This window comes from Lepidochelys kempii, chromosome 21 (genome assembly GCF_965140285.1).
Source record: "Lepidochelys kempii isolate rLepKem1 chromosome 21, rLepKem1.hap1, whole genome shotgun sequence".
Lineage (NCBI taxonomy): Eukaryota > Metazoa > Chordata > Testudines > Cheloniidae > Lepidochelys > Lepidochelys kempii.
The window spans coordinates 18,081,383-18,092,574 of NC_136400.1; the positions used below are offsets into that span (position 1 = coordinate 18,081,383).

Below are 11,192 nucleotides of genomic sequence, written 5' to 3' on the forward strand. Positions count from 1 at the left end.
GTATTCTGTGTTGTAATTGAAATCAAAGCGTATATTATTCTTGATTACAAATATTTGCACTGTAAAAGATAAACAAAAGAAATAGTATTTTTCAATTCACCTCATACAAGTACTGTATTGCAATTTCTGTGTGGTGAAAGTGCAACTTACAAATGTAGATTTTTTTGTTGTTGTTACATAACTGCAGTCAAAAACAAAACCATGTAAACTTCAGCGCCTACAAGTCCAGTCAGTCCTACTTCTTGTTCAACCAATCGCTAAGACAAACAAGTTTGTTTACATTTACAGGAGATAATGCTGCCCTCTTCTTATTTACAATGTCAATAGAAAGTGAGAACAGGCATTTGCATGGCACTTTTGTAGCTGGCATTGCAAGGTATTTATGTGCCAGGTATACTAAACATTCGTATGTCCCTTCATGCTTCGGCCACCGTTCCAGAGGACATGCTTCCATGCTGATGATGCTCGTTAAAAAAATAATGCGTTCATTAAAGTTGTGGCTGAACTCCTTGGGGGAAAATTGTATGTCCTCTGCTCTGTTTTACCCGCGTTCCGCCATATATTTCTTGTTATAGCAGGCTCTGATGATGACCCAGTACATGTTGTTCATTTTAAGAACACTTTCACTGCAGATTTGACAAAACGCAAAGAAGGTACCAATGTGAGATTTCAAAACATAGCTACATAGAATCATAGAATCATAGAATATCAGGGTTGGAAGGGACCCCAGAAGGTCATCTAGTCCAACCCCCTGCTCAAAGCAGGATCAATTCCCAGTTAAATCATCCCAGCCAGGGCTTTGTCAAGCCTGACCTTAAAAACCTCTAAGGAAGGAGATTCTACCACCTCCCTAGGTAACGCATTCCAGTGTTTCACCACCCTCTTAGTGAAAAAGTTTTTCCTAATATCCAATCTAAACCTCCCCCACTGCAACTTGAGACCATTACTCCTCGTTCTGTCATCTGCTACCATTGAGAACAGTCTAGAGCCATCCTCTTTGGAACCCCCTTTCAGGTAGTTGAAAGCAGCTATCAAATCCCCCCTCATTCTTCTCTTCTGCAGGCTAAACAATCCCAGCTCCCTCAGCCTCTCCTCATAACTCATGTGTTCCAGTCCCCTAATCATTTTTGTTGCCCTTCGCTGGACTCTCTCCAATTTATCCACATCCTTCTTGAAGTGTGGGGCCCAAAACTGGACACAGTACTCCAGATAAGGCCTCACCAATGTCGAATAGAGGGGGACGATCACGTCCCTCGATCTGCTCGCTATGCCCCTACTTATACATCCCAAAATGCCATTGGCCTTCTTGGCAACAAGGGCACACTGCTGACTCATATCCAGCTTCTCGTCCACTGTCACCCCTAGGTCCTTTTCCGCAGAACTGCTGCCTAGCCATTCGGTCCCTAGTCTGTAGCTGTGCATTGGGTTCTTCCGTCCTAAGTGCAGGACCCTGCACTTATCCTTATTGAACCTCATCAGATTCCTTTTGGCCCAATCTTCCAATTGGTCTAGGTCCTTCTGTATCCTATCCCTCCCCTCCAGCGTATCTACCACTCCTCCCAGTTTAGTATCATCCGCAAATTTGCTGAGAGTGCAATCCACACCATCCTCCAGATCATTTATGAAGATATTGAATAAAACCGGCCCCAGGACCGACCCTTGGGGCACTCCACTTGATACCGGCTGCCAACTAGACATGGAGCCATTGATCACTACCCGTTGAGCCCGACAATTTAGCCAGCTTTCTACCCACCTTATAGTGCATTCATCCAGCCCATACTTCCTTAACTTGCTGACAAGAATACTATGGGAGACCGTGTCAAAAGCTTTGCTAAAGTCAAGAAACAATACATCCACTGCTTTCCCTTCATCCACAGAACCAGTAATCTCATCATAAAAGGCGATTAGATTAGTCAGGCATGACCTTCCCTTGGTGAATCCATGCTGGCTGTTCCTGATCACTTTCCTCTCATGCAAGTGCTTCAGGATTGATTCTTTGAGGACCTGCTCCATGATTTTTCCAGGGACTGAGGTGAGGCTGACTGGCCTGTAGTTCCCAGGATCTTCCTTCTTCCCTTTTTTAAAGATTGGCACTACATTAGCCTTTCACTCTACCCAAGGTTTAAGAATCTGAAGTGCCTTCCAAAATCTGAGAGGTTGAGGCGTGTGGAGCATGCTTTTAGAAGTCTTAAAAGATCAGCACTCCAATGCGGAAACTACAGAACCCCAAAAAAGAAAATCAATCTTCTGCTTGTGGCATCCGACTCAGATAATGAAAATGAACATGCCTCGGTCCGCAGTGCTTTGGGTTGTTATTGAGCAGAACCCGTCATCAGCATGTACGCATGTCCCCTGGAATGGTGATTGAAGCATGAAGGGACATATGAATCTTCAGCACATCTGGCACATAAATATCTTGCAGTGCTGGCTACAATAGTGCAATGAGAACGCCTGTTCTCATTTTCAGGTGATGTAAACAAGAAGCGGGCAGCCTTATCTCCTGTAAATGTAAACAAACTTGTTTGTCTGAGCGAGTGGCTGAATGAGAAGTAAGACTGAGTGGACTTGCAGGCGCTAAAGCTTTACATTGTTTTATTTTTGAATGCAGTTATTTTTTATACATAATTCTACATTTGTAAGTTCAACTTTCATGATAGAGATTGCACTTCAGTACTTGTATTAGGTGAATTGAAAAATACTATTTCTTTCGTTTTTTTACAGTGCAAGTACTTGTAATAAAAAATAAATATAAAGTGAGCACTGTACACTTTGTATTCTGTGTTGTAATTGAAATCAATATATTTAAAAATGTAGAAAACATCAAAAAAATTAAATAAATGGTATTCTATTATTGAACAATATGATTTTTTTTTAATTGTGTGACAGCCCTAGTATCAAGTATAATTTGCTAAACTATGGGATAGCTTGGAAGGGAATACTGATTCTTCTTCAAGTGCTTGCTTATGTCGATTCCGTTTTAGGTGTGGATGCGTCTATGTACACAGTTGTCATAGATTTCTGCTTTAGTGGTATCCGTAGGACCAGCTGTGGTGCCCCCTGGAGTGGCGCTCCCATGCGGCGGTATATCAAGCACCGCCAGCCCTGTGCCCTGTCGGTTCCTTCTTAGCGCCCATGACAGTTGGTTGAGCACCTTGTCTTGCTTTGCAAGAACAGGAGCGGTTTATCCATTGACTTGCTAGTTGTGGTTGTACAGAGTTTCATAGTTCTTTAGCTAATAGTGTTAGTCAAGAGATTCCCCCGTTGGGACTTTACCCCGAGCCCCGCTCCCCCAGCTTTAAGCCATCTGCATCATGCTGCAGGCCGATGCCAGTCAGCGATTCGCACGATAGCTATCTTAAGCGTCTGGAAGAGGGACATCGCAAGGACAGGTGCTGCATCTGTAAGAACTTTCGCCTGCGGCCTCAGAAAGAGCAGGATATCTGCTTGAGGGTGTTATTGATGGAGGCTGCTCTTCATCCGGTGTTGGAACTCTCCACCGCAGCACCTAAGCCCAGCCCTTTGGCCTCAGTGCGCAGTGCACCGCCAGCACCACACTGAAGAAGCAGCTGAGGAAACGGAGCCCTTCAGCACTGAAGGACAGAGGAGCATCAGGCAAAGGACCGCTGTCAGGCCATGCACCTGCTACGGGAAGTCACAGAGATACCGCAGAGGTTGGACCCACCAGTCCCACCAAGGACCCACCCCCCCACCCCGGGCAGCTGCAAGAGTTCTCAGTTTGTGATGGGGCCCGCAGTGCCCCAAGTGGTCTCAGCGGCCAAGGAGCAAGGCCAGCTGACTCCGCAGGTGCCATGCCAGGTGACCGATTACGGCTCTGCTTGTGGCACCGAAGGGGAAGGCCATCAGGGTGCTGCAGCATAGACTGGCGGAACACCCCGGATCGCAGATGCAAGTCCCTCTCGCTGCGACCTCAGGACCCGGCACCGTACCCTAGCTCGCCAGCCAGACGGCTGAGATCTCCGTTGAGATCCCCTCTTATAAGGCAGGGGACTCTGGACTCATGGCGCTGCTCCCCATACCAGCAGTACCGACGACTGTCCAGCCATAGATCACCTAACGCCGCATACCCTCCCCCAGAAGGTCTCCTTGTTGTCGGTCCCCATCCTGGAGGGCTCACTCAGGGTCTGGATGTTGGTCACGCTCACCCCAGTACCACTCCTCCGGCACGTGGCACAATTTCCTGTCGCACCACCATTCGCTTACCGGGGTCTGTAGGCAGACTCAGGCCTCAACAGCTTCGTCATGGTCACCGGAGGGGCAGTGGTTGGATCGGACCGTGACTTCTCAGCCCGTCACCAATGCAGGGTGACTCCCTTCCAATGCAGGAGACTGAGGTGGCACCGGCTGTGGTGCCAACGCAGCAGGGGCCGTGTCCCCCACGCCCTCCGCAGTGGCAGTCCTGGAATCCATGGGGAGTGCCGGTGATGCCGGTCCAGGACTCCCATCCCTCCATTGCCACATTGGACAAACCGGCCAAGGTGCAGCTGGTGCCACAATCGGAGCACCGCAACAGAGGTGGAACCAGCACCCCGTACTCTGGCGCCAAGGGAGCCCTCCCCCAATAAAGAAGGGGGTGACACTATCCCTCAGGCCACTCAGTCATCATCGTTGTCCCTGTACAAGGCAGTGATCAGACCTTCCCATACCGGCAGTCCCCCGGACAATTTTAAGAAGCACCAGGCCCTCCTTAAACAGGTGACAAAGAATCTGGGCTTGCAAATCGAAGAGGTTGCTGAAGTGTCATCTCGGCCACCACACCAGCAAAAATTGCATTGCCCGTCCACCCGGGGTGCTCAAAATTAGTCAAAGTGGTGTGGCAAATGCCCTCATCTATTTTGCCACATCCTAAAAAGTGGAAAAGAAATACTGTGTCCCTGCTAAGGGCTTTGAGTATCTGTATACTCATCCTGCCACAGCATCATTAGTTGTGTCTGCGGTGAATGAAAGGAACAGACAGGGCCACCCCAGCAGAACCCCAAAAATAAAGAGGCCAAGAGACTCAACTTATTTGGGAGAAAAGTTTATTCGACAGCCAGCTTACAGTTTAGGGTCTCTAACCATCAGGCCCTGCTGGGATGTTCTAACTTTAACCTGTGGAAAGAAAAGGAGTACTTGTGGCGCCTTAGAGACTAACAAATTTATTTGAGCATAAGCTCACGAAAGCTTATGCTCAAATAAATTTGTTAGTCTCTAAGGTGACACAAGTACTCCTTTTCTTTTTGTGGATACAGACTAACACAGCTGCTACTCTGAAACCTTTAACTTGTGGGACTCCCTTAAGAAGTTCACGGGAGCCCTCCCACAGGATCGTGCCCAAGAGTTAGCCGCATTGTTGAGCCTGACTGACTCTAGGCTCCTGAGCCATCCTCCGTTCCCTGGGTCTGCACACCCCTCAGCAGCCCAGGAAGCCATTCTGCCCTCTGCCTCCTCCTCAGACGCAGTCTAGGCCCCCAGCTCCCAGGTCTGGCTCCTACAGGAGAAAGAACAAGTACAAAGCACCTAAGAGACGCTACCCATCCTCTTCCCGTCCGGCTGCTCAACCTGACTCTCCCAGAAGTCAGGGAGGCCAGAAGCAGTCATTTTGAGGGTGCGCTCAAGGATGCACTGGATCCAAACCCTCCCTTTCCTCAACTGCCTCCGCCCTTTCCGGTCATAGAATCATAGAATATCAGGGTTGGAAGGGACCCCAGAAGGTCATCTAGTCCAACCCCCTGCTCAAAGCAGGACCAATTCCCAGTTAAATCATCCCAGCCAGGGCTTTGTCAAGCCTGACCTTAAAAACCTCTAAGGAAGGAGATTCTACCACCTCCCTAGGTAACGCATTCCAGTGTTTCACCACCCTCTTAGTGAAAAAGTTTTTCCTAATATCCAATCTAAACCTCCCCCACTGCAACTTGAGACCATTACTCCTCGTTCTGTCATCTGCTACCATTGAGAACAGTCTAGAGCCATCCTCTTTGGAACCCCCTTTCAGGTAGTTGAAAGCAGCTATCAAATCCCCCCTCATTCTTCTCTTCTGCAGGCTAAACAATCCCAGCTCCCTCAGCCTGCTTGGTCAGCCTGGTCCTGTGTCACCTTGGACCACTGGGTGCTAGATACATTTTTTTTCTGGCTATACCCTGCTGTTTACAGCGGACCACCCCTCCCACTTCTCCCCTGTCCCTCTTCAGGGACCCTTCTCACGAGCAGCTCCTCATTCAGGAGGTCAAAGACCTCCTTTGCTTGGGGGCATTGGAAAAGGCCTGGTCTGTTCCAGCTGTCGCGACCTGGGGTTTATAATAAACTAAACAAAGTAAACCTTAACCCCGGTATAACACATAGAGTTCATTGGAGCGGTCCTCGACTCCACTCGGGCCAGGGCTTTCCTCCCCAAGACTCAGTTCCAGGCCATGTTGGATCTTATCGCAGGCTTGCAGGCCCACCCACTCACCACCACCCACACGTGCCTGAGGCTGCTGGGCCACATGGCAGTATGTACTTACATGGTCTGGCTCTCACAACTCCGCCTCAGACCTGGTCAGCATGGCTGGTGTTGGTCTACATCACCAACAGCATGAACCGGGTGGTCAGGATTCCGGACAGCGTCCTGGCGTCTCTCGTCTGGTGGCAGGATCCCGCATCAGTGTTGGAAGGTGTTCCCTTTTGCGGCCCCATCCTCATCGGTGACCCTTGTCTCCGATGCGTCGGACCTGGGCTGGGGAGCCCACCTCGGTGATCTCAACACTCAAAGCCATTGGTCCAGTCAAGATCGTTCCCTTCATATCAATGTTGGGGAACTCAGGGCGGTCTGACTGGCCTGCCAGGCCTTTCTACCTCATATACAAGATAGGGTGGTACAGGTCCTGATGGACAACATGGCTACAGTCTTCTATATCAACAGGCAGAGCGGAGCTAGGTCGTCTGCCCTTTGCCAGGAAGCCCTCTGGCTCTGCAACTTCTGTCTACAGTACAATATCGCCTCAGCAGGACGTTCTTGTCTTGCCACGAGGGGTCTCTTCATCCAGAGTTGGTCAGCTCCATCTTCCACAGGTGGGGAACTCCCCAGATGGACTTGTTTGCTTCCAGACAAAACAGGAAGTACCACATCTTCTGCTCAATTGGGGGCATGGACAGAGGAGCCCTGTCTGACGTCTTTCTGCTCTCATGGTCGGGGGCTTTGAAGTACACCTCCAGTAACGTTGCTTCCCAGGATCCTCATGAAGATCAAACAGGACAGGGCAAGGATCATCCTCACGGCATTGGTGTGGCCGCACCAACGCTGGTTGAGCACCCTCCTGGACCTCTCGGTTGCAACCCTTTTCCAGCTACTGCTCAGGTCAGACCTGTTGTCCCAGACCATGTCAGTCTTCCACACTACATCTGGCGGCACTACATCTGACAGCCTGGCTGCTGCGTGGTTAAACGCACAGGAGCAGCCGTGCTCGGTGGAGGTTCAGCACGTTCTGTTGGGAAGCAGGAAGCCCTCCACCAGAGCGACCTACATGGCCAAGTGGAGATGGTTCCCCTGTTGGATTGCGGACAAAGCTGTTTTGTCCTGAGCGGGCTTCACTGCCGCTTATTCTGGACTGCCTTCTGCATCTCAAGCTCCAAGACTTGTCCCTCTCATCGATCAAGGTCCATCTAACAGCCATCTCGGCCTTCCACCCACCTTTCCAGGGTAAGTCTGTTTTTGCTCAGGATATCGTGGCCAGATTCCTTAAAGGCCTGGAGCGCCTCTACTCACAAGTCAGAGACCCTATCCCTCCGTGAGTCTTGAATCTGGTGCTGTCTCAGCTCACGGGTCCTCCCTTTGAGCCCTTGGTTTCCTGTTCTCTCCTCCTTTCCTGGAATGTCATGTTCCTGGTTGCAGTGATGTCAGCCCGCTGGGTATCCGAGATTCAGGCGCTCACCTCGGAGCCGCAGTACACGGTCTTCTACAAGGGCAATGTCCAGCTAAGGCCACGCCCGGCTTTTCTTCCTAAAGTAGTCTCTCAGTTTCATTGAAACAAGGACATTTACTCATGTGGCTTTGGAAAGAAGACTGGTAAGTCAGAAGGGGAGCGCAGGCTACATGCCCTGGACATTAGGAGGGCTCTGGCCTTCTATGTGGATAGGACTAAGTCATTCCATAAGTCGATGCAGTTGTTCATCACAGGGGCTGACAGGATGAAAGGTTGCCCGGTATCCACTCAGAATTTCTTCTTGGATCACTGCCTGCATTCACTTCTGCTATGACCAAGCGAAGGTGCCACCCCCGGCGATGGTCACCGCCCACTCTACCAGGACACAGGCTTCTTCAGCAGCCGTTCTGGCCCATGTGTGCCTATCCAGGGCATCTGTAGAGCAGCCACATGGTCATCTGTCCACCCTTTTTCGTCCCACTATGCGCTGACCCAGCAGGCCTGAGACAATGCTGACTTCGTTAGGGCAGTACTGCAAGATGCTAAGCTGTGAACTCTGAGTCCACCTCCATTGATACTGCTTGTGAGTCACCTACAATGGAATCGACATGAGCAAGCACTCAAAGAAGAAAAAACAGTTACCTTCCTTTCATAACTGTTGTTCTTTGAGATGTGTTGATCATGTCCATTCCATTTCCTCCCCTCCCTCCAACCCCTCTGTTGGAGTTGCCGGCAAGAAGGAACTGAGAGGGCGCGGGGCTGGCAGCACCTAATATACCGCCGCATGGGAGTGCCACTCCAGGGGGCACCACAGCCGGCCCTATGGATATCACTAAGGCAGAAATCTCCGACAACTGTGCATGCGGGCGTGCACACACCTAAAATGGACATGAGCAACACATCTCGAAGAACAACAGTTAAGAAAGGTAGCTGACCATTTTTTACTCTCCCACACAGTGGTTTGGCACAATTGAACTTTCAACAATAAGAGTAAAGCTCATCTCTGGAGGAGACAGAACTCTTGTCTGGGGTAGCCTGAGACTATGGAACAAACTCCCCCAGGAACTAAGGACTATCAAAAACCTCACCACTTTCTGCACAGTTCTTTCCCCTTGCTTTCTCTACTATAAACACAGAGCAACAGGTATACCTATATTTAAAAACAATAGATGCTACCAACCCAAGATACCCCCTTTCATGTGCTTCTCTATCTGGGGAGAAAATGAGAGAACAAACAATATGTGACAGATCTATAGTCACATGGCTTAATGCATTACTGGAAGGCTCTCGGATACTATGGTGGTGAGTATAGAATAGAATCCCAGGGTAGCTGGATGTTTCTGTGAAGATGATCAGCAGTAAAATAGTTAATAGTGTTGACTGTAACAAGGTGGCAATATTTACAACCCTGACTAGAGATACAGATTCAGACCGGAAATAAGATCTACATTTTTACAAGGTAATTAACCATTGGAACAACTGACCAAGGGTCATGGTAGATTCTCCATCACTGACAATTTTTAAATCAAGAAGTGATGTTTTTAACTGATCTTCTGTAGGAATTCTTTTGGGGAAGTTCTCTGGCCTGTGTTCTACAGAAGGTCAGACTAGATGATCACTGTGGTCCCTTTATGCAGGGTTCTAAATCTTGCTAACAGTGTAGATTAACAGCCGAGCCCTCGATAGATTCACAGATTCCAAGGCCAGACGAGGGCTCCGCTGTTAATCTACACTGTTAGCAAGATTTAGAACCCTGCATAAAGCTGCTGAGCACATTCTGGTGGCTCAGTGTGGTAGGTGCTTCACAGCTGCACCAGATCTGAAAGGTCGTGTGGCTAGGAACAGTCAGGCTGGGAAAGAGATTAGGGTGAGGTTTATTTTCTGTTGTTTGAGTTACCAGAAAACCACGCCCCAGGGAAAAGGTAGCTTTGCCCTCATACGGTAAGTATGGTCATTTTGGAGCAAGGTGGGACCAGCACCTGCTCACACTGACATTTTAATTCCGCTGTGCTTCAGTGCCACCGCATCACTGACAGCAGCCTTCATGTCCTTAGAGCCAAATATTGCCTGGCTGTGTGTGTGGAAGGTCTAAGAGGGATGGGGTAAAGGAATTCCACCTCCAGCTTGGTGCAGAGCAGTTCCATTCTCCCCACTTCAGCCAATTTGGCTGAGTAGCAGCTAGAGATGAATGCATTCACTGTGCAGGGATTAGGCCTATGTGTGCATATTAATGGATCCGCTCATTTGTACTGCCACCAAACTGCTCCTCTGTACTTAATCCCCCAGCATGGCCTCCCACACACACTCAGTAGAACCATGGCAGTTCCATTGGGTTTAAACCTTTCTGCACCCTTGAGTTGGGTGAGTGTGTTTAGAGCTATTGCTTCAGCTCTGTCTGCAGCCTGAGCCCAGTGCCCTGCCCCCTCCCCATGCATATTGCCCAAACTGTCCACTAAAAGCAGGGAAATCAGTTGTTTTTCAGTTGGATGGATGGATGAAAACCACAAAGTTTACCAAACTTTCACCAAAGTGTTTCCTTTGGGGTAAGAATGATCAGGAAACACTTCAGCCCTAACAAGCTATTTTGCAGAAAGTTGAAGCAAGTAAGAAATGTCCTTTCCGTCCCTGTAATTGCAGCAGCATCCCTGCCATAGAGCTGCGATTATGGGTAGTGCACTCCATCCAGCCTAGCTGCAGTGATAATCATGTGCTGGTTTCTGTTGCTCAACATAACTCCCCTTCCCCTTCCAGGAGCAGGAGTAGCATTGTTGAACGATCACATTTACGTTGTTGGTGGGTTTGATGGGACAGCACATCTCTCCTCTGTGGAAGCCTATAACGTTCGCACTGATTCTTGGACTACTGTGACGAGTATGACAACGCCTCGTTGCTACGTGGGTGCCACCGTGCTGAGGGGACGGCTGTATGCAATAGCTGGGTAAGAAGGGTGGGCCTTGCTGCTCTTTGAGGGGCTGCCTACACTGGGAACTTGCTTGGTGGTAGGAAAGGAGTCCTCTGATATGCTGCTAAACAAGACTTAATCCTTAGTGCAGACAAGGACAGCCATGTTTAAAACGTATTGGCAGGGAGTGTCCAACCCAAGCTGTTGTGGGGGGGGGATGGCTTGTTGTCACTAAGCAAACTAATAGCCAGCATACAAGTGAGTTTAGTGTAATGGCTGCAGATCCTGCAGTAGAGCTTCAAAACAGGGGCTCTCCATGCATTTCCCTTTTGGCTCCCAAAGAATGAAAGGCCATGGTGTCGCCATAGTGAATTACACAAGCAGTGCCACCT

General features: G+C 49.3%; 1 protein-coding gene across 5 annotated transcripts in view; it reads left to right on the top strand.

The window, feature by feature from the left end:
• KLHL12 (kelch like family member 12) overlaps positions 1 to 11,192 on the top strand; it is a 114,700-nt gene that overhangs the window by 78,811 nt on the left and 24,697 nt on the right. For 2 of the 5 annotated variants that reach the window (XM_073319671.2, XM_073319673.2), the window contains exon 10: positions 10,650 to 10,836. The exons of 2 other annotated variants lie outside the window; for them this stretch is intronic. In XM_073319671.2, coding sequence (XP_073175772.1) covers positions 10,650 to 10,836 — 187 coding nt within the window. Of the gene's footprint in view, positions 1 to 8,855; positions 8,949 to 10,649; positions 10,837 to 11,192 lie in introns of those variants that run through there. One more of the 5 variants, XM_073319674.2, reaches the window with a different exon arrangement.